Consider the following 24,696-nt stretch of genomic DNA (forward strand, 5'->3'; position numbering starts at 1 on the left):
TTTTATGGGATGCTTAGGTCTGCAACTCTAAGAGTCTGATTGTCTGCTCCAAGCAACTTTCTGTGGCTGTTAATTGCAGAGAAGATTAGTAGACATTAGTAGAGGTAGTTTGTTCTCTGGGAGTCCTCTATACTAAAGAAATCAGCGGTCTGGTCATTATCATTATTTTTATTATTATTGTTATCCTTATAATCTGCCAAGAGATCTATTATATGTGATAAAGGCCTTTCTCTTTACATCCAGAGATAATTAAATGTAAGAAATTAGGAGTTTACAAATGAAATATTTTGAATATTTTAATCTCACTAATGTAGCTACTTGATATTATCTTATGGTTTATTTTTCTAAACCATATACTCGAAAAAGAGAAATATTATTAAGTTCATTTTGGTGAGTAGAATTCAAGGAGGATATCACTTTACAGAATGTCTCTTTTGTCCATCATACCTTTCCTTTGGAAAGCTGAATATTATGGCCACAGCTTCTCCGAATCCTTCATGGAATTGATTGGGTCTTGTCATTTGGTCCCCTTTAAAACCATACTGATAATGTTGTCAGAAAGCTTTTAAATTATATTCAATGTATAGAGTTGGGCACCATCTTCATCAGGATCAAAGAGGAATTTACCTCTTCTCTACTTTGTCAGTCCTTGTGGCATATCTCAGAAAAGAAATCGAAACACACTTAATCATTTTTAAGTGTAAGAAGTGGTCTATGCTACTTGTAGAATGTTAAAATGGATTATAATGGCAACTCTCAAAGATTCAATGTTTGAAGTCCAAGTATATATAACACGTTCATCACAACTATAACTAAGGTAGGACAACTAGGTCTTTACTCCAGCGTGTTAACATTTTAGCCCACAGACAGTACTTCATAATCCTTCAGAGGTACAAAACCTGATTAATTTAGTTAAGGTTTAGTTTAGTTCAAAAAAGGAAACTTCCAGAAGATTCCTTCTTCATCCCTTCAGCTGTTGAACCCAGTGTAAGCTGTTATCCCTTCTGGGGGTGGGGAACCTGCAGCCTCAAGCCCACAGATCTCCTTTTTGTGAAGTTTGGATTCAGTCAAAGGGCTGCACTTGAGGACCTAGAAGGTCACATGTGGTCTCGAGGCTGTCAGCAGCTCCTTGCTGTATCCCAGTCTTTTTCTCCAGCTTCCACCCCAATGGAAATTTTCCTTAAAATGTTGTCTGGATATTTTACATATTGTTTGCCCCGATGTTTGTTTTATTTTGTTTTGTTTTTGGCAAAGTTTGTACTGGATGGCAAAAAGTTTACTTACATCTGTAACAATAATACTTAACCAATATAAGAAAGGGCATCTGTAGAGAGATAGTGTTCTTAACTTTATGTTTATGAGGTACAGACTTCTGCCTCTACCTATTCCAAACAAATGTTTTAATACATACTCTGTGATCCCATTTTTGGACATTCCATCAATTGTATTCAACTCTATAATTATAAGAAATCGCTCAACTTTCATTTGTTTGTATTGTTACATTCTGGAGCTAGTCAGTATCCAAAGACAGCTCAAAGTGACCTTTGTCATTGTCTTTTGTTTCAGGTGCCACTGTTTATACCAGCTCTGTTTTCCTTCACCTGCTTTTTCATGGTGGCCTTGTCCCTTTATTCTGATCCATTCAGTACTGGGATAGGTTTTGGGATCACGCTGACTGGTATCCCAGCTTACTACTTCTTCATTGTCTGGGACAAGAAGCCAAAGTGGTTCCAGAGAATATCAGGTAATGTTCCTGACATCATACAAGAGCTTAAGAGAGGAAGATATATACATATTATTGTTAAAGTTGCACTGGTAGGGATATATGTATTCCTTAAAACAGTAGCACAAATTAAAATGGCAATTGCATTGCATTGACAAGATAAAACCATCACCCCTGCCCTCAAGGAGCTTAAGCCTAATGGCAACCATCACACATATTATTATATCTATGTAGGGGGCAGCTAGGTAGTACAGAGGATAGAATGCCAGGCTGAGTCAGGAAGACTCATCTTTCTGAGTTCAAATCTGGCCCCAGACACTTACTAGCTGTGTGACCCTGGGCAAGTCACTTAACCCTGTTTGCCTTAGTTTTCTCTTCCCTTACATCTATCATGAGCCAGCATCTGTGCTAACAGAAATGGCTGCTTTACAGACATCGTAGACATTGTATTTAAACTGGGCCATGAAGTAAGGGTTTTAAGTCAAGCAGAGAAAAGGATGGGTTTTAGTTTATGCTTGGCATTGGGAGATTGCTTAATGCATTGGTGTCAAACTTATATAGAACAGGGGCCACTAAACCCTATTTGAGTGAGGATCCCTATGGGGAGCATATTGACTTAGTTTTAAAATGTAATGTTATCTATGTTTTATTGCATTTTTAATTTTTTTGTTAAATATTTCCCAATTACATTTTAATCTGATTCCAGCAGAATTTAGGATTGTTGCAGGGTGCCTGCTGCCTCTTTGGTAGCTCTGGTATAAAGAAAGGTCAGAGGCTAGAAGCATGGAATCTATTCAGAAAATTGACAGAGAGTAGTCTAGTGTGGCGTATGGAATCCTTAGTATATATCCTAGAGTATATATCCTAGGCTAATCCTTAGGGCTAATCCTGTGGAAGAAAAGAAAAAGACTTCCTAGGAACCTGTCAAAATGCATTACAATGTCAGGAGATATTGCTTCTCTTCACTTCCCCCAAATTTCTATCTCTTATCCTCTGGAATCCCAATCTCTACCTTCTTGATAGATAAAGGAGAAAGTCTTCAAAACCAAAAACCACTACAGTACAGGAGGAGGGGGAAGGTGGGTTATATTTCAGGCATTCCAAACAGGAAGTCTGTATTTGTCCAAAGAAAAATTGTTACATGTGGTGAGTCAGTTCTCTACTGCATTTCATGTGCTATATTATAGATTAACAGGCTTTTTTGGTCTAGCCAGGGAGTGTGGACACCATACTTCCAAAGAAAAGTTGATTCTGAGTTACAAACAACTCACATTAAAAACAAAACAAAATAACACTTTTTGCAGGACAAACAGTTTCTAAATTGAGGGCTGCTCTCATTTGAAGTGAGTGTTTTCTGGAAGGACAAGAAGCGTTTGAATTCAAGTCACTAAGCCCTTTTCGGGCTAGGCTGATACCACTGTTGGAAGAGCCTTGCCAGGACACTTACTTCAAGCAGAGAATAGCTCTTTAAGATTTTAAAGCTATTAAACCCTGTTAAAGAATTTTTAGATAAAAAATGTTATTAGCTATGTAATGACCTACTTGTACTTTCCAATCCCTTAAGTACTTAATTACAGTGGTTCAGGATTGGGAATAAAGGCAGTTTAATCAAAATGCTGCATTTCAGAGAGCCCAAGGTAGGATTTTGTACGTGGTGGCTTTTCAATAAATGTTGACTAAAATCCCCACCCCCCAAAAAAAAGCAAAAACAACTTGAATTATTTGGGAGGAAGGGAATGAAGACTCTACTTTATTACCATAGACTGTAAAGTTATGGCTTTTGTGCTTAATTCTTTCACTGTAACTAGGTACAGCTGTTACTGTAACTGTTTGAGAGCAGGGACCTAGTCTTCTCAATGTTCTGCACTGAACCCAGTACCTAGCACAGGAGGAGCTGTTTGTTGTATTGTCAGTCATATGTAGGACATGGGCACACCCTGGGACATGTATGTGTGTTGTACTGCACTGTATCAATATCAGATTGTAGCATGGAGGGAAAAAGGCTAAATTTGAAGTTGGAAGATCTAGTAAAGATGACAAATAGGTTGAAGTGGATGCTATGTGGTGTCACAGAAACTTATTCAGAATCTAGCTGTCATGGGCAGATTTGCCTCTTTCATTTTTGCATTAGTGTTTAGGGTTCGATTCAGTTCACAGCAGCAAGTATCTACTATGTACTAGGTATTGTGCTAATAAGACCTGAGGGTACAAAGACAGAAGTGAGATAACCTCTGGCCTCAAAGAGCTTAATTCTACTGGAAGGGTACGTCATGTTCACTATAATAAGCAAATCTAAACGACATATAAAATGCATATAAAGTCATATGTAAGGTTGAAGAAGACCACTGACAGCTGGGGGAACTTGGCGTGTGTTAGCATTGGAGATCCAGGACCCACTGTCTACTCAAACTAGATTTTGCATTCATTTATCTTGTCTCTACTTTTTGCTGTCAGAGTCTGAACTTATAACTCATTTTTGTTCTGAATAATATTTTGATAGATTCTGTTTCTGAAAATTTTGAAGAATTAGATTAATTTTTTTTAGTAACGGGTTAGTTAGCAAGTATTCTTAGCCCAGTCAAAATACTTCCCTTGAAATTTTATTATATTTTTTTTAGGCTGTTCATAAAATCCAGAAAGGGACTAGATGGACAGTGAATATTAGGATAGTGTGGAAGGCAAATCACCAGAGCTTCCTTTTAGCGTTCCTTTTCTCAGCTTAGCTCTTGCCAGGGTGAGTTCTGGTACATTCCTTAAATGAAATGCCCTCTTTTCCTCTGTAAGATGACATCCTGGAGCACTGTGAAAAATTAAGACATTTCTAGCATCCAACCAGTGCCTGACATAGAAGAGGTGCTTAATGAAGGCTGGTTGAGTACAGAATAAGGCATAAAATCATAGTCAAAAACATAAAGGTAGCATAATTCTTGCTAATTCTTGAGGGAAGGGTCTGATTTTCATTTTAAGACATAGTAGATATTTAATAAATGCTTTGTTGTTGTATTTAATTTAGAGAGAAATCTACAGTGCCCTGAAAGTTGTCCTAGAGCTGGGTTTTTGTGTGTACGTTGGAGCCCTTTCGCAATCTGGTGAAACCTATGAAGCCCTTCCAGAATAATGTTTTTAGCACATAAAATAAAATAACATAGGATTACACAGGAAACCTCTTATATTAACATATAGTTCTCAGACTATACATGCATATTGTGTGTACATATATGAGTGTAGTTCATACATACATGTATGTACATATGTGCACATATGTATTATATGCAAACATAAGAATCACTTGATTCATATATATGGAATGTTTATACATAATAAATATATTATATTATATAATTGTATAATATAATACAACATATTATAGATAATACAATATAGTATATACATATAATATATGATAATATATAATATATTATAATAGATATAATAATATAATATATAACATATCAAAGGATTCACATATATAAGTTCATATTCATAAAAGAATCAAGGGATTCTTATATTCATTTCTATCTAAGATTCCCTTAATTCTTGCTATTTCTGTCTCTCTCCTCTCTTCTTTATCTCTCTGTCATTTCTTCTCTCTTTCTCTTTCCTCTCTGTTTCTCTTTCTCTGTTCTCTCTCTGTGTATGTATGTATGTATGTGTATATATATGAAGAATCTCTGGTCTTAGAGGAAGTATGAGGGAAAACAGCTGGCATTTGTAGCCTGGTTTAAGATTTACAGAGTTATTTATGTATTTTATCTTATGATGAGATAATGAAAAGAGAAACTTGCCCCCTGCTAAGCTTTAGGAGGTTCATTTTCCCCTCTTCTGCCTCGCTGGTTTACAGTCTGTAAGCCAAGCAGCCTTTCCTGCTCCTGCTGCTGAAGGTGCCTTCTGCATTTCACACCTCTTCTTTTCTAATTCCAGCTTTTGCAGTTTCCTCAGTTGGTTCTCATTTCCTTCTTCCTTTCCCACTCATTCCTCCCTTTCAAAGCTCTTTGTAGCATTGTTTTCCTCCTCACTGATCTTTGAATATGTGCATGACCTCCATAGTTAGCTCTCATCCTTCCTGAATTTTACTGGCAATACTGTAGTGGGTGATTTTGAAAAAGAAATAGTGCCAGAACCTCCTGAGTATCTGGGGATCCTCTGACTTTAAACCAACATCTTATCAGTCATTATCTTTATAGCTTCCTTGTGACAGAATGCCAACAAGTAATGGCTTCCCCTGATTTTGTGTTATTCTCTACCCAAGCCCTCATGTACTTTGCAGTAAAATATAAGAAATCAATATTTATTGCGGGCCTAACAAAAACATATGCATACACACGTACATAAACATACATATGTATGTATACAGGCACAGATGCATATACATCTATACATGGATACAGGTATATGTGTATATAAAATACATACTTATGCATATATTCACACACATGTATGTGTACATATGTTTTCTGGGTGTCATGGATAAAACCTGCTGCAGAGCTGTTTTAGAGAGGAAACACATGTGAGCTCAACTATCTAGAAGGCTATTGACCATAACCTGCTATGTTGGAACATAGCCCTTTTTCCTGCTACAGTCTCTCATTTCTTGGCTGGAGATGGGCATCTTTAAAGCTGGCAGATTGTATGAACTTTCACTCAGCCACTTTAAAGGGGCACAGAGCCTCCAATGAGGTGATACCCAATATACCTAATATGCCTCTGCCAGCAGTGAGCTTTCGCTGACCACCATTAGGAAGCAGCAGAGAGCTGAGATTGACTTGGAGAGTGAGAGAATATTCAGAGCCTGAAAATCAGAGCTCCTGCAGCACTGATATTTGATTAATCTTTCTGGCCACAGGATGCCAGTGTTGAACCACTTTTTGCTTGATAGCGTTACTCCAGTGGAAATAAAGTGTGCTCTTTAAGGGAGCTGTGGGCTCCATGGAAAGGGTTTTTTTTTTTTTTACTTGCCAGCTGTGACAAGAGTAGCTAATTCCTCTGTTCTTTCTTTTCTTTTCTTTTTTTTTTTTAAACATGAGCCTCTTGTGCAAGGGAAAAAAAAGGGGAAGAGGACTGGATACCTCTGTGACATATTCAGATCCACTGTAGTAGGAGGCAAAGTGACAACATACAGCCTGGGCCGCAGTCCTTATCTTTTTTATTGGTGGCCTCTGTATCTCCCAGCAAGAGACTGAATGTGTAAGCTAAACATCTGGGGGATGTGGGGGCCAGGCTTCCTGTACAACAGACTTTGCCTTTAAATAAAACCCTTAATTATCTGTGTCACCCTGGAGCAGCGCTGGCAGAATTATTCAGATCTCTGTTCTGATGGACGATGTTGTGCTGCTGTAGGGTCTCAAGAACACTTGTCCTGAGGAAGGTGTCGGTATAAATATGGTTCTTAGTCTCTACTGAAATCTGGAAGGTGTGCCTGACAGACTTTCGGGCAAGTCTGCAGTGTGACATTTTTCTTACTAACCCTGGTTTGTAAATTAATTAAGCTTGTGTAGTCATTCTCAACATCTGCCTAGGCTACCTTAGTGGTCAAAATTGCACATGCCATGGGGATCAAGTGAGATCACTGGTTTGAATCCCCTTTGAAAACGATAAAAGCACTTTTCGTATGTAAAGTGTTATTACAATTCCATTTTCCAAGAGTAGGAGGGGGAGCTCTTGGCCTTGCACCTGGCAGTTAATATTTCACCCACGTATTAGCTGTCTGCTGTTGTTCCCACACTCCTACCACATGTGGCTGGGCAAATCAGATCCAGTTAGGCCTGTTACTGCTTCAGCATCTTCCAAGGTAAACTCCTAAATACAGAAGGTATTGCTAAAAATACCCAAATAGCTGTTTTTGCTGCAGCTTCCAGATAACAAAATCTCTACCATGTGCTGCCTCATCTGCTCCACTTTATCTATTTATAGCTAGAACAGTATTGTGGGGCTGTAATCTATGGCCCTCAAAATACTTCATGAGCATTACTGCAAGCAGGGGGATTGATGGTCATCTCCATGGTTTAAAATTGAACCCTTGCAAGCACTGAGCATCTGTGGAGGCCCACTTATACAGTCTGAGTACTCTTTACCCTGATGACAATTAAAAAAAATCTTTAATTGGTATTTCTTTACACCCCAATTATATTCCAATGACCACCCTCTCTCTTGTAACAAAGCAATCTAGTCATGCAACATTTAACTAAGACACTAGTCATGTTTGACAACCCATGGTGCGTTCCATCCCTAAAGTCTATGCCACAGCTTACGTGAAGGGTATATGTTTTTCCCTTCATCTTCCGGAATCAAGTCTAATAATAACCCTTAGATGACTCTAATCTTCAGTATTCCTCAGAACTTTATACATGATTAAGAGATCAGTATAAGTTGACCTGCACTGAGATTTTTTTTTTTAAGTTAAATAACTATTTTGCGCTTGAGGAGTATAAGACCCAGGGAGATGGAAAAATTTGTCCAAGGTCACAGCTAGTAAGTGTTTGAGACAGGATTCGAACTCAGATCTTCTTGACTCCAGGTCCAGCACTCTAGCCATTTCACCACTTTTTAGATCAAGAGCCAAAAAGGCCAAGAATAGTGAAGCACAATGGAAAAGAAGCTTACTCAGAGCTGTCTTTTAGTTTTTTTACAGCTTGTGTGACTCAGAAAGAAGGTAGATAGGCCAGGCAGTGTTTGCTATTTCTGGTAAAGAAAAGCAGAAAAATGTGGGGTTGGGTAGGAAGGCATGGACAGTTTTTTATGGCTGTTTTTGAGAGAAAGCAACTTTGACAGGCATACCATAATTCCAGCATCAAGTGAGGGATTGGGAAGGGCGAATATGCATTCTCCAGTGTTTCAAAATGTCCTGATGCCCAACCTGGCGGCTGCTTTTCTCTAGGGAACCACTGTGGAAGGTAGAGAATAGCTACTCAACCCCACCTGCCATTTATTTAGTCAGTCATTGCAGCCCAGCCTGTCTTGTGATCCAGTGGTTTCTGCCTGCCCTGCTCCCGTCAGTCAGATCTCTGCCGTCAGCCTTTGCCTACAAAGGTCTCAGCAGCTGCCTCACTGTGTTCCTGGGAAAATTCTGTTTAGTGCAGTGGTGTTGTTCCCCACCTTGTTCTTGAAAAAGGGGATTTTACTCTACTTAATTGCCTCCTCTGATATTACAAGCCAGGAAAGGCTGGTTCTGGCCTTTAGAAGGGACCTCTGAATTACAGTGAGTCTCCTGGGAAGATGCATAGAAGACAGAAGTGAGGGAAGGGAATTGGGGCCTGGAACTATTTTGAAGGGAAAGAAATAACAACTGTTCAACATTTGGAGAGAGGGAATTGACATACAATCAGAAAGTAGGTTGTTGGCATTGTCAGCTCAGAGGATGAGACATAGGAAGAAATGCTTACATCTATCCCCTTCTCTCCCAGGCCCTCACTTCTCACTTGGACTCTTGTCATAATCTGATAATTGATCTTCTTTTATTCTTTCCTCTCTAATCCCTCCCACATACAGCTGCCAAATTGACATTCCTAAAACACAGCCATGACCGCTTCACTTCCCTTTTGAAAAAGATTCAGTGGCTCCCTATTGCCTCTAACATAAAATGTAAATTGTTCATCTTAGCAATTAAAGTCCTGACTGATGTCTCCCAACGTGTTGTTGAGTCATTTTTAGTCATATGTGACTCTTTGTGACCCCATTTGGGGTTTTCTTGGCAAAGATACTGGAATGGTTTGCCATTTCCTTCTCCAGCTCATTTTACAGATGCAGAAACTGAGATAAATAGGGTTAAGTGACTTGCCCAGGGTCACACAGCTAGTAAGTGTTTGAGATTAGATTTGAACTCTGGGAGATGAGTCTTCCTGATTCTAGGCCTGGCACTCTATCAACTACACCCCCTAGTTGCCTAAAAATAACCTCTCAACTGTCTTTTCCTTTTGCCTACATGTCTTCCAGCCAATCTGCCCCGAAAACTCTTCTGTATATAGAATATGCAATCTGTAACTACCATGCTTTTGTTGTTCTCTGTGCCTGGACTACTACTCTTCTTCCTCCCCTTTTCCTCTTAGAATCCTTACCAGCCTCAGTTCAGGTGCTGCCTCCTATGATCTCCCCATACTTTTACTTTAGTACTTTTCCCTCATCTGACATTACCGTCTATGTACTTTGACTGGTATGTCTGTGTGCATGAGTTATCCTTCCAATATAATTCAATCAACATTCACCAAGAACCTGCTCTGTGCCAGGGAAATGAGATCTGATGCCACCATCCTACTTAAAGCTGTGAGACTTTATTTTTTCCTCACTTACCTAGGCACCCAAGTTTACTAAAAGCCTCCTTTATCTCTAGTTCAATATGGTGGTTTTCTGCACCCCAGATTTCAGTCTTACTGTCTTCCTGCATTTTGGGATTGTAGGGAAGGCCATTAATTCATTCTGGCTCCTTCTGAGCCACGTCATTGCTCTTGTCATCTCAACCCCCTATTGTTGCACTCAGACCCACAGTGTAGAATCAAAGCAAATATGTTGGAGATTAGTTTCCAAATACTGCATGGTTGCCCTAAACAGAATAAAGGCACCTGCAGGTTTCACATCCCCGTAAAGAAGACTTTAAAGAGAAAGGGAATACTTTATTCTTGTTTTCAGTAAGTCCATGATTTCTGACCAGATGTGAATCAGTGGCGTAAACAAAAAAACGTACCAGAGGGGCCAGAGGGAAGAACAGGACTGACTACACATGACTCTCATGCCTAATCACACAAGGAACAATGTGGAGGGATTCGTTCTTAGTGCTCGATTTTGGAGGTGGTGGAAGTTGTAATATTATGTGCTGCAGATTCCTATTCATTGTTTGGGAGGCTAACAGGATTACAGGTCATTCTTGTACATACAACCATTCCTGGGCAGCTGCCTTAGCCAGATGACCTCACTATAGTGCAAAGAGACCCAGAATCCTAGTCTGTCTGTGTTACTTGGGGGAGGCAAGTTGTTTCCAGTTTCTAATCTATAAAATGAGAGGCCTGGACTAGATGACTTGTAAGACTTTTTATATCCTTTTTAGTGAGTCACAGATCCCCTTTGTTAGTCTGGTGAAGCCTATGGATCCTTTCAAAGAATAGTGTTTTTAAATGAATAAAATTAAATGCATATGGTTGCGAAGGAAACCAATTACTTAAATACAGTTATCAACATATATTTCCCATTCAATTTCACAAATCCCCTAAAATCAAGTTAAGAACCCATGATCTGGGGTCTTTCCTAGAGCAGGAACCACTTCCTGCCCTGTCTCTATCTACCCCTGGAATTCCTTCTTCTCTCCCTTTTTCCCATGGGCTGCTGCCACCTACATTTGTTTCCTCCACCGTACCCTTTACACACACATAGGCATGCCCTTTGTACTTGTCATTTCACCTTGAATGGATCTAAAGTGGCAAGGCTATTGGGAAAGAAATGAATTGAGAACTGAGGGAGAGAAGGAGGTTAACTGCCCCATAGAAAGGATGCTTCTTCTTCCTCCCTAACACTTCTACTCCTTTAAGTCTGGTGTGGATCCTGCCCTAAATCCATATACAATAATAGTGTGGTAATGAGCTGAGCGGGGACAGTCCCCCAAGTCCAATGCCCGCATTTTAATTGAGGAAACTGAAGCCCCAGGAAGTAAAGTCACTCGCCCCAGGTCATACAGGTAGGAAGCTGCAGAATGATATTCAAACCCAGGTTCTTTGGCTCTGATTCCTTTGTTCTTTATGTTATACCATGCTGTCCTGCTCTTTAGCCCAGAACTCCAGTCCTTTACCCAATTCTCATGGAGCCCAATTCTTTTCTTCTGAGGTAGATTTTCATCTTCTTTCAGTCCTTCAAATACTCACAGTCACAGAAAGTTTTATTGAGCTGCTGCTAGCCACTTGAACCAACTTATTTATGCCTCTGTCTTTCAGGCAACAGGGCATCTAGTAACAGCGGCCTTCTACCCCTGGAAAAAATAGATGGTTTGACATGAGCCTTTGTAGTAGAAATGTTATGGAATCAAGGATCCTAAGGTCATTTGATTTACAAAGGAATTTTAATTGTCTTCTGTATTCGGGGGGGGGGGGGGATTACTAACCAAGGGAATCAGAATAGGTCCCTTGTGGAAGGAGGCCCTTGAGATTGTCCTTTAAGGGAGCTAGCGATTCTGGAAGATGGAGGAACAGAGCGAGATCATTCCAGGCATCAGGGACAGTCTAGATAAAGGAATAACATCATGAGTGGCAAATAGCAAAAAGGCCAGTTTGGCTGCAACTTAGAAAGCATTAAAGGAGTAAATAATCTGTTCTAAATCCCTCCACTAGAATAACATCAAGCTTTGTACTGTGATAGCCTTCTTGGTAAGGACTTGAAATTAGTTTTGGCCTTCTGGGACCATTCCTAATAGGAATAAGTTCCCTTTTTATTTAAAGTAGAAGTTCTCAAAATATGTTCTCTGGAAATCCTGGAGTCCCTTTCAGGAGGTCTGTGAGGCCAAAACTATTTTCACAATATTACTAAGGTATTTTTTACTTATTGACGTATTCCTCCATCTTCCAACTACATAGCTGTGTGAGGTATATTTTCTTCTTTTTTCTTTATTTGAGCCAGGTATTGGGTTTGGCTTGAAAGGAGACTCACATGTGAGATTAGAATAATAAGGCAAAGAAACCTGAAATACACTTATATAGTTGAACAGAGGGGCTTGATCTGCTGATAGGAGGAAACCACAGGAGTGTGGAGGTGAGGTATGATAGGATGAAAGGAACAGGTGAAATGTTTTGAATCTGAGAATTAAGATCATCTTTCTATTCTTTAAGTAAATGGAAAATCACCTACTTAGGAAAATGAGAATGAATCACTTCACTTATTTTTTTTTGGTCTATTTCCTCATCTATAAAATGAGATTAAACTAGATGCACTCTAAGTTCTGTTCCATGTTTAAATCCCTCCAAAAAAACCAAACACTCAGTAGGTGACATAGATTAAAAAAGTAGTGGAAAAGATTGTTGGTTATAGCATTGAGTTGGTGGTATTCATGGCAAAGAAATCCCAAGTGAGGGGGAAGAGTTTATGTCAGCCCTACTGAGAGATTAAGACTGGAATATTCAGACAGAAATTCCTGGTACTCTGGAGCCAATGGGGAGATGCTGAGGAGGAAGAATGTTTCAAGAAGTTGGAGATAAACTAGGCAAGAACCTGGAACCAGATTTAGAAAATTACTGGGGAAATAGCAAGTGATTTTACCCCATTAAAAATGAAAGGCCAAATGGTTCATTTAAACTCACAGTGAACTTTATAGGATTGAATTTCCTAGATCTTCTGCTGTAAGATATTTCCAGATGTCTGGTTCAGAAACGAGAAGTTTGCCAACAAAAGGTTAGTTTATTATCACCAAGGAGCCCAGAAAGAGTAGGGAGAGGAATGGCAAATGCAATGTTAATTTGATATACGATTACTATGTGAGATGCTGATGAAATACTTATATCAACCAGTCAATCAATGTATTAAGTGCCTACTGTGTGCAAAGCCCTGTGCTAAGTGCTGGGAATACAAATTAAAAAAGAAAAAAAGACAATCCCTGCCCTCAAAGAGCTTACAATCTAATGGGGGAAGACAAAACAAAACATAAAGCTGAAAGATGGTGGGGCGATGGGGAAAGGAGAAGGAAAAATGCACTGTCACTAAGGCACGGTGGAGAACTCAGTTAGGGAAGTCCCAAGGTAGTATAGCAAGGTAAGAAATGAGGAGCTGAGCCAAGCTCCTTGAAATGGAGTTGTACCGTTTGTGGCCCCATCTTCTAAAAAGAGAGGCAGAGGATAGCGATGAGGTAGAAGACCATGGCTGATGAGATCTTACAGGATGATGAATTTATCTCAGTAATGAGCTTGGTAGGATAGAGAAGTCAGAGAACTCCCAAGATAGTTCAGCCAGGTCAGAGATGAGAAATGAAAGGAAGTGAAAGGAGGGAGAAATAAATCCAACTATTGTGTGTTTTGTCCATTCTGGCCAAGACCAAGGGCACTGCTATCGATATGTCTTTCTTCTCATTTATCTCTAATTTTCCTTCTCTTCAAATTATTATTTATAGATGGAATAACCAGAACCCTACAAATATTGCTGGAAGTTGTACCCTCAGAAGTACCCACAGAAGATAAGTCATGATCAGTCGAATTCCAAAGAAGGCACTGTATGTTGATGTCCCATCTGAAAACAAATGGAAAATGAGAAACTGCTTCTTGGGATTCCAGAGGATTACAAGACTGAGTTACAGCTTAATGGAGACAATTATCTTCAGCACTAGTTTTCTTATGTGTTCAAACCTGTGTTTAAGACGTTTAGGTGTACCTTCAGGTACATGTGTAGACAGCTGGTAGGCTTTTCTACCACCATTAACACTGCTCCTTTTAGGGACAGACACCTTTTGTGGGCAGGGGAAGGAGGACATAGAATGACAAATTACTCTAATGACCTTTCTTTGTGACATTATCTTACTGAATCCTAGGGTCTTCAAATTGAAGGCCATTGGTTATTTTCTGTATTAGTATTTTACAAATGGTTTTATATACTGTAGGTAGATGTACTGTGAAAAGTGTCCTCTGCTCTTTGAACATGCAACTCAGCACTCCTGTGACATGAGAATGGGTGACAGAGGTACACCTCAATTTTAAATCTTCAACCCATATGCCTTCCTCTTTGTTTTATTTGCACTGTATTGGTTCTCCGAATACAGTCACACTGGTTTAGGTATCACTGTTCCTTTTTAATGAACTGGTCCCAGGACATTTGGGATGGGAGAGAAAGGATGTGGCTCATTTTCTTGAGTGCATTAAAACAGTAACTTTGGGCTTATTGTTTATCAGGCAGGGCCCTGTAAGAAATTGGACATTTTGCAAAGTCCTTTTATTCTTTGTGAGGTGAGTGAAGTGGAAAGGATACAGGTCTTCACCCTTTCCAAATCAGTCCATTTGGTCTTGAAGCCTCACAGTAAACAACTGAGTTTCAAGAACTAGATGTTTTTAGCTCCTGATCTCACCTGGAATAAATTTCCTATTGAATATATGAAAAGAAACTTTTTTTTTTTTGTATCTTCAAAGAACCAACATCAACATTAAAGGTGATTCACCAAGGAGGGAGGGGGGAAATTGCCCAAACCACATCCTTGCACTCTTATCTGTTGTTTGCACTGTTTCTAACTTAGGAGGAGATTTTTGTATTTCAATAATTTTACAGACTGACAAATTTTAAGATTTTTAAAGTGTTCCTATCTTTTATACATAATTTTATTGAAAAAGAAAAATAGCTGAGTAAGATAGTATGATATACTGAATAAACACAACTGGGACAGAAGTGATCTTAATTTTAGGCCAGCCTCCCACAAATGTGGTAGGTGACGTTGGCTATATAACTTTATCACATTGGGCTTTAGTTCCTTCATATCTGAAATTCAGATATATAACTCTGAACTTTTGCACCTTGTGAGACAGAGAATGGGGAGGGGGATAAAGTAGAACGAATTCACTTGGGGGTAGTTTGCAAGGAGAAGAGGTGCACCTTATGGTATTTTGGTACCATCCAAAATTCAAATGTTGATGACATGGGGCAAATCCCAGGTTTCCCTGTCCTAGTTAAACTTCTGGTAAAATAAAAGGGCTGAATTCTGAACATCTCCAAGTTTATATTCTATGGTTCTATAAACTTCAGATTGTTTAAGGAAAGATGACTACTTACATGAAAGACTGAGGGGTAGGTATGTGAGAATGCCACTGTTACTAAAGATTTACATTCAGTTTAAGAATTCCCAGTACTTTTCCTTGACATTGTCAGTAATTTCAACACAGAGATCAATTTTACTTGCAAAGAGGAAATATGTGACAAAAGTATTTGAAAAAAGAATGAGAGAGAAGTGTGTATTTGCATGTGTGTTTATGTGAGTGTGTGTGTAATTGTGCTGTGCACCTGCACTGTTCCACAGGAGAGGAAGAAGGAATGAAAGGAAATTTTTAAAAAAGGATGCTTTTAAAAATTGAATCAAAGCAGTGATGAAGTTAATGAACTCTTTAGTTTTACACAAGTCTAATTATAAAGTTCTAATGGTGGACAGATTCCTATCCTCTAGATGGTCTCCATGATATTAATAATAATAGCTAGAATTTGCCTACCATGGTCCAGATGCTTTACAAACCTCATCTCATTTGCTCCTTACAATAACTTTGTGAGGTAGGTGCTGTTATCCTCACCGTGCAGTTGAAACTGAAGTAGACAGAGGTGTAAGTGACTTGCCTTGGGTGACAGAGCTAGTAAGTGTCTGAGGCCAGATTTGAACTTGGGTTCCTCTAACTCCAGGCCCAGAGCTCTATCTACTGCTCTACCTAGCTGACCCCATTTTGCATACATGGAAACTTCAGTTCCAGAGACAGGAAGTGACCAAAGTCACATAAGCATAAAATGAGAAGCATTTTATGAATGCACTAATTTTATGAGAAGCACTAAGGCAACTTTTGAGGTGCCCTCCAATCCTCTACCTATGTTTCCGTAGGTTATGGAGTATTTAGTTGCTCCTTCATCTCTTCCTCATGTTAATTTTCTTCTACTATATTGACCAAAGCCAGATTAATATTGATATTGCCTGTAGAAATTAATGCTTCATTACCTGCTGACTTTGGTAACATAAGGATAAAACCACTATCAAATATACTTTATTTTTTTAAAAATGAAGATGCTAGAATGCTATTATGACAAAATTTTATTGGTAAAAGCACTATCAAATATATTTCATATTTTTAAAAAAGGATATGCTGCAATGTTATGATAATTCTATTGCTAAAAACACTATCAAATATACTTTGCATTTTAAAAAAATGTATATGCTGGAATGCTAATATGAAAAAATTTTATTGGTAAAGTCACTATTGAATATATTTCACATTTTAAACAATGGATATGCTAGGTTGTTATTTGACACAATTTTATTGGTAAAGTCAGTATTAAATGTATTTCACATTTAAAAAATGTATATGCTGGAATGCCATTATGACAAAACTTTATTGGTAAAACCAATATTAAATATACTTCACTCTAAAAAAAAATATACTGGAATGCTATTGTGACATAATTTTATCTAGGCTAAACATTTTAGTTCAGTTGACTATTTTTAAAAGTTATGGCAGCTTTCAAAGTTTATTTCTTTGAGGAGATCATTTGTAACTTTTTTTTAGGGGGGGGTAATTGATCCAATTTTTATTGTGGATTGTTTTGACATGTCTTCCTAATTCAACAAATGCTCATTTTTATTTGGAGATTATTTTATAATGAGTAAAATTTTTGATTGATCTATTTTATTTTATTTTTTTAATAGCAAAGTATTTAATTGGAACGAAATTGGGACGAGAAAAACAAAATGGTTTTTCAACTCTCCTGATCCCATCCAATCTCTCATAGACCCTCCTGCTAGTGTGGAAAGAACATTCCTTAGAGAACTTGTGGTTCTAAGTGACAAAGGGTTACATTGTGGCTGGAACCCTCTTTTAGCTCTGCCTCCTGGCAAACAGTTGTGCCTTCTGACTGATCTATTTTATAAAGGAATTTGCTATTGTGTGCACCGTAATTTTACAAGCATGCCTATATAAATATATGTGTACATAACAGCAATTTAGAGTAGGATAATGGTAACCATGGTTAGCACATTAATAAAAACCCACATACAATAGATAGGTATTTTTTTTTCTTGAGTAGGGAATTTAAAACATCTTTCTTTTTTTTATCTCAGTAACTTTGGTTCAATAAACATTTGTTAACAAATTGCCTCACCAAAAACAAACAAAGAAACAAACATTTGTTACACGCCACTTTATCAAAATATTTTGGAAATATCATGTGACTTTTTTGGTTTTATGAAAAAAGATAGTGAAATTTATGAAATAATTTTAGATTTATGGACAATTATTCATAAAACATTGCTTGCATTATACTTTTTAATCCAATTTTCAAAGAAGGTTTTTTTTTTTTCTGAGATCTTTCTTTTACTCAAATGAGGCCGTTCCAAATGATAGCTGACTTGGGGCAGAGCCATGACTACCATTTTTTTTGCATTCAGGACTGGGAACACAAAATATGCCTGGGCAAGTATGGCAAAACGCATAGTGCTAAGGAGGATCTACTATGCTAGGGGCAAAGGAGGAGAGGAGAAAGCTCTTCTAGGGTAGCTATCTATTTCAGCAATTCTTACTTAATAGGTATGAAGCTCAGCTATTTCTAGATATTTAAAAAACAAAAAATTTCAGGTTTAGGCTATCCTCTAAATTTCAGCACCCTGGGTCAAGTTGCAGTGGCCCCATCCTTAGGCTGATGTCTTCATTTGGAAGCACATTCTGCTCTTTACTTACTGCAGATGGTGAGACTCCATTATTAAATTTAAATATTTAGTATTTTTTTGGGGGGTGATGAGAGTGGTGAAAGGGAATTAGGCAGATCTGTTAGCAAAGGATGGTAGCTTTTTTTTTTTCTCTACCTGTAAATGAGATTTTTCAGGCTATCATGTTGATGTGTCTGGTAACACCCAAACTTTAGCTGTTGTACTAGAAAATAGCTTAAAGTAGACAAGCTTACATGACTCAGTGAAAATTATTCACAGACTGGCTCAGGAAGCACTATTCGGTCTAATTTGCACATGAGTTATGTTAAGAAGGAGAGAACTTTTGCTATGATCCCTTGTGCTTAAGTCACTGCTAATGTAAAGAAATGGAAGTTAAGGTCAGAGTAAGAGGAAATGGGACATAGTGAGTAAATGGGTATACATATTTCAGTGTCAGTTTCTCGGGAACATGGAGGTTCTGGGCTTTTGAATACCTTTATGAGAAGAAAGCATAAAGTTTAATTCTGTGCTGGGCAAGTATAGCCCAACTGTAAAATGGTAGAATGGATTCTCTGATTTTTTTTTTATTAGGAAAATGTTCTGGGGGATATTTGCAGGAGCTCTTAAAATTACACATAATGTGTTAAATAGAGAATTATTAAATAAGTAGCTTTTTCATGTAATTAGGGAAGAAAAATATACTTCAGTTATATCATACGCGATAGTTCTATGTAAAGGGAAATAAAGCATTTTTCTTAGTGTAAAAGAAAAGACTTGGGATTTGAAATGCAGAACACTTATGAAAGTTATCTCTTTGGCTCAACCTATCCTAGATTAAGTGCAATCTATTAATACTGGTATTAATTAAAGATTCAAATAACAACCTAGATTCTATCGTCAGAGATTAACCATTAAGAGCCTAGATGAAAAATACTTTGTCAGGTAGCATGTCTGCTTACCATTTCCTGTTTACATTTCTTTATATTTAAAGATTTTATTTTAAAGATAAAGGTGCCACTCCTACCTTAACAGAATTTTAAAAAATTAAAACATTTCTTTCTAACATCACAATTCTTAAAAGTGAGTGTTAATATAATTTAATACAGATTGTGTCAATATTTAGAAGAGAATGTCCGCTGGGGCCCAATTTCCTTGGAAACATCTACCTGTAAATATTAGAGAATAAGATGTCTTACTTTTTAATTCTTGCATTGTCAATTTCAATTATGACTAAAATTAGTGATTGGATTTTTCTCATTGTTAGTACTTGCTGGCAAGGGGCCCTTTTCTACCCAGAGTTAGCTAATTTTTTTATTGTTAGGAAATATTGTTCCTCCTGCCTACCTCAACAGGAAGTTGATATATAGTCACTGAATAGAATTTTACCTTCTCTTCCCACCCTTGAATTTCATCTACTGACTGACTTATGTTGACAAATGGAAGATTATTGGTCCTCATAATGTTTTACAGCATGTTTTGATTGTTAACAGAGTAAAGGGTCTGGAGATAATGCTGCATGATATTAGCCTGAAGAAGACTTAGAAATAGCATAATAGAGGTTTTTCAGTATTGGAGGGGTTATCATGTGAAGGAAAGATTAGACTTAGTCTGCTTGGCCCAAGGATAGCATTAGGAATTATAGGTAGAAGTGACAGAGAGGCAGATTCAGGTTTGATGTAGTGAAGAAAAAAAATAATCCCCAAACCAAAAAATTCTTAATAATTATAGTTATCCCCAAATGGAATATGTTGCTATGGTGAGTAGTGAATATCCCTCCCTCATTGAAGGTCCTCAAGCCAACACTGAATGGCCACTTAGGTATCTTGTCAAGGACATTTAACCTCTTAGATGGCTTCTTTGTCTGTGTGTCCTTTCTATTACTAAGAATTTGTGATTCTAAGCATTATTCTGGTTAGGTTTAAGGTAATTCCATTTTTTTTTTCCAAGTCTAAATAGTTTAGAAAACTGCAGTACCATCATAATTGCTCTGGGGTGTGATTTTATTTTTTTCCCATTGAATCACTTTTTTTCTTCTTGTAATTATTTTCAGTGTGATGAGTTCAAGAATCAGAAGTGTAGCCAGGTTTGCATTAATGTCACTGCCTGAGTTGTGCTACTATGAGTCTAACTTTGACATTTCAGTTCCAGGAAAACTTTTTCTTCCATCCATTGCTCTGCCTTAGGGAAAGCCTCATGATTTGATAAGGTAGTTTCAGCTGCCAATAGCTCTCTGATACTTACTCATTTGGTATATTTAGATTTGAGATGCTGTATAATTTTCAGGCAGTAACCTTTCCTAGTAATAGCACAGCCACGAGAACTATGTGGATAACTGCACTGATTTGGAAGGCAATAGCCCTTACTCAATTTCTACAGACCTGAGGAAAATATAGGTGGTAAGGTGAATTCACTTAATCATTTGAAATAACTTCCACTTAGTAGAAGTGGAAAATATTACTCTGCCTTTTGTTGTTGTTGTTGTTTTTGGGGGGAGGGAGTTACATATATCATTTGATGAGAGGCAGTATAGCAAGACAACCTCAATAACAGCTCACGTAGGTAGTTCTTTAAGGTTCTCCAAACACTTTACGTGCATTATGTTCTGAAATGTCAGCAAGACCTGATTTCAAATTCTGTCTCTGACACTTCTTACTAGTTGTATGACCATGGGCAAGGAAGTCACTTCATATCTCTGAGCCTCTGGTAATGTGCATATGGTCTTAGAATACTGTGTGTAATACACATTCCACATTTAATGGAGGGTGGTGCCATATGGAGAAAAATAGAAGTCTTTGAGAAAATGGCACTAGTGATTTGATGAGTCTCCTCTTATTCTTTATGCCACAGAACAGTAGTTTTAATAAAGAAAAAGGAGGAAAAGTGTACTGTTTTCTCTAACAATATGAGATTCAAGCTATTTGGTAGCGCCTCTTGTGGTAAACTGGATGAGGTCTTTGGGGGATACTCCTGTGTAGATTTTTATTTATGGCTTTGCCTTGAACAGGGAGATGTGAAATAAAAGCTTACAGATTGGACTAGATTACTTCTGAGGTCCCTCCTAGCTCTTGATCTATGATCATACTGTCATCCTATGGTTGGATAAGCCTAGAGACCTTTGAGCCTAAGTGCCTAAGAACTTCTGAGAGGCAGCACCATGGCACCTCTAGCAAGGTCCTCTTGGAGTCATTACTTCCTTGCTCCTAGGTTTTTACTCTTTTGATGGCATTTCTTCAGTAGATCTGAAGCATAAATCTTCCTTCAATCCACCTTCTTCCTCTCTACTCCCCCATTTAATTCCATATTTGAAAATTGTTACAGTCATGTAGATGTAGAAAATAACTTTAGGAAATAACAGATACAGATTGGGTAGAGAAAGAATGAATAAGGGGTGTGTGTGTGTGTGTGTGTGTGTGTGTGTGTGTGTGTGTGTGCGCGCACGCGCGTAATGGAGTAGCCATGGCCTACTTTGTAATACTGTATATATTAATTATCTCAAACACCACCATTTTTGCACTTCTTTATTGCTCCAATGGCATAAAGTAAACTGCTGTTATTGCACCAGCCGCCATGTCCAAAAATTACAATCAAGCATTTTCTAGCCCTTTCAGCATAGCAAGAGGGTGCTGCTGTCCTCCTAATTCTCTCATAGAAATTCATTACCAAATGTGTTTTCCCAGTGAAAGATATAAATAGTGTGAATTTCAGACTAGCCTTTTATTCTTGCAACTTCCCTGACTCTGGATTCTGGCTCAGACAACGTCCAACCTGAAAAAGTAGAGTAAACAAAACAAAAAAAAACAACTGTACTTTCTGTTTTGATAAATTATGTGGATTTGGCAGCATTTTAAAAAGTGATTTGGGGCCCAGGAGTCATTATTTTTTATCATTTAATTATTTTGTATTCAGACTATTGGCCAAAAACAAGGCGAAACTCCCTTCCCCCTAAATAGGACAAACAGCAAGACCATTTCTCTCTTTAGGAAGTATGCAATTGAGCTGTTATTAATTTGCTTCCATGTCTATTAGTATATCTTATGTCAAAATGTATTAAAATCAAGAGGAGGTGCCGTGACAATCATTGTCTTCTCCCCATGCTACTTCTCTCCAGTGGACAAGTTTTGTTGTGTTTTCCTAATGCTAAATGTTGACTCCCTGAGGTTTTCTAATGAGCACAAAGTCAGAAAAGGGCAAGACAAATCACCTCCCCTACCAAGTGTTTGGTAGATTTAATTTGTCTCCCTTTTCTGACAAAGATTTGATGTTAAAGCCCGCTAAATTTGCCTTGCTTTTTCATTCGTTCCCATGAGGCTATTTAGCTAGTGAATGGTTAGCTACTCTAGACTAGAAAGTAACATACTGTTAGAGGTTATAATTCATGACTCCAGAACTCTTCCTGATTTGGGTCGTTGGTGACTCATTGGCACTGCATGAGGATTCCACCATAGTCTATCATTGCTTTAAGAGCCTAACAACAAGTATTTATTCAGCTGGTTGTTCCAGGTCCTTTGTTAGGCAGTAAAGGTACAAAGACAAAAATGTACAGCTTTTGCTCTCACAGAGCTTACACTCCACTGGAATGTGTGGACATTATAACAATGAATTCATATTTTTTCTTTAAAGTATATTTTAATGACAATTCTTTTTAGTGTTTAAAAGGGCAGGGTCATAAATATGTGATACACATGCATATGCATATATTTCTTCTTATGATATTAATGGTTTCTTTAATCAACACTTATTAGATTTGATTTTCATTTCAAAAAATCAACTCTTTGCAAACAATGGGATGGATTTGATTCAAACAAAAGGTCTGATAAACTACAGCTGGCTTCATATTATGAATTGTATTGTCTGCCTAACTCAATTCATTTCAATGCAATAAACTTTTATTAAGTGCCTGCTATATTCCAAGCTCTGTGTCAGGTTCTGAAGATTTGAAAACACAAAACTGTCCCCGACTTCAAGGAGCTTCCAAATGATACAACTGACATGAGCTAAAACATGGATAGTGGGGTAATTTGCTGAGCTTAATGTTTATAATGTTTATAAAAAGGCATGGCCTTCCATGCCTGAAGACCTTATAGATCATGGGTGTCAAGTATTTACTTGGTTATTGTAGGTAACGAAATTTGACAAAATAGGTGTGTGTGTGTGTATTATGTATCAGCTACTGGTTCGGCTATCTTGCTCATAATAAATGCTCGTTGAGTGAGTGAGTGATGACTTGCTCATGGTAAGGAGTGAAACTGCTTGCCTGTATCGATACTTCTTAGCCAGTTCCCAGTTATTTGTGAGAATGATGTAAAATGAAAGTTATCCACACGTTCCTCTCTCAATTATGTTACTTTGGGGTCTCTGGCACTGATTTTACACCAGCATTTGATACTTGAAAAAAAGTGAATTTTTTTATAGTTAAAAATGACTTCCCTGAGGGAGGAGATCTGGTACAGTGATTATATGGCCAGATTGTAGTTATGGGTTATTGGTGTAACCAGCATGATGCTATTGAAACTGTGTGTGTATATGAGTGTGGGGTGGGAACCAAATATGTGCCTTTGTACAAAACATCATTTTGGTGCAATATGATGTTCTACAATTTTGTCTTGTAATTTAATAGTAGATGTATTTATGTGTGTAAAACCTGTTTAACTTTTTAGTTGCTTCTCTTATATTGTCTTTTTGTTTGAACACATCTGGCTCAATGTACATAATACTGCTTTGTTGTGGAAACTGAAAATTAAATAAATATTCATAAAGTTTAATAAATGTCAAGTATTGTACGTGTTTTTCCCGCCCTTAGAAACTGTGATCATTTCAAGTAAATATATTTTTATTTCTAGGCCCTTAAGTGCCTGCCAAATCAATCAAATGGCAAGAACTTTTAAGTGCTCTAAGTGAGCCAGAGAATGTGCTAAGAGATGAGAACAAAATCACAAAAGCAAAGTAGTCTCTGCTCTCAAGGAGTTTATATTCTAACAGGAACATATTAAAATTCTGTTACTGTCATTTGCTACCTGTGGAACCTCTGGGTCTCAGTTTCCTCATCTGTAAAATTAGGGGGACACAGACTGGATGATCTTACTGTGGACATGAAAGCTTGCACATAAGATGACAGAAAGTAGATTTAAGTGCCTTATTCTAGATGCTTTTTGTGAAAAAAACTAAGGCTTTTGATTAGGTGTTAGTCTCATGAAGAATTTTAATGTTTTATCCGCACCTGTGATTTCACAGGGATAGGGAACTTCAGATGAGGAAACACCCTCTACAAATGCAGGTTGGCACCTACTCTATAATTTATCATTTTGATGAATTGCCCAGGTCATTAAGAGGTTAAGCATCCCAGTGGTAGAACTTGAATCCAATGCTTCCTGACTATAATAAATACCTTGAGATAAAAAAGATCAGGGAAGAAGCAAACTGTTAAATCATAACCCTTTTACAGCTTCTTAACTCATTCACTGTCTTACTCATCATCGCAGCTTTTCCAAACCTTTTCATTCTTTCTCAAATCTCCTACAGATCCCTCTTCCCCCATCCTCTTAGCTGAGAACCTTGCCTCATTTTTAAAAATCATTAGTTATTTTTAACATTCTTTTTGTCTTAAATTTTGAGTTCCAAATTCTCTTCCTTGCTCCAACCC

At 37.7% G+C, this 24,696-nt stretch overlaps 1 protein-coding gene across 1 annotated transcript in view; it reads left to right on the plus strand.

The window, feature by feature from the left end:
* Positions 1-23,822, plus strand: part of SLC7A11 (solute carrier family 7 member 11) — a 112,421-nt gene extending 88,599 nt beyond the window's left edge. Inside the window, exons 12-13 of the mRNA XM_020967502.2 lie at positions 1,567-1,744; positions 13,794-23,822. Coding sequence (XP_020823161.1) covers positions 1,567-1,744; positions 13,794-13,867 — 252 coding nt within the window. The 3' untranslated portion in view covers positions 13,868-23,822. The remainder of the gene's footprint in view (positions 1-1,566; positions 1,745-13,793) is intronic.
* Positions 23,823-24,696: the final 874 nt, after the last annotated feature.

This window comes from Phascolarctos cinereus, unplaced genomic scaffold (genome assembly GCF_003287225.1).
Source record: "Phascolarctos cinereus isolate Bilbo 61053 unplaced genomic scaffold, phaCin_HiC Scaffold_9;HRSCAF=440, whole genome shotgun sequence".
In the NCBI taxonomy this organism is placed as follows: Eukaryota; Metazoa; Chordata; class Mammalia; order Diprotodontia; family Phascolarctidae; genus Phascolarctos; species Phascolarctos cinereus.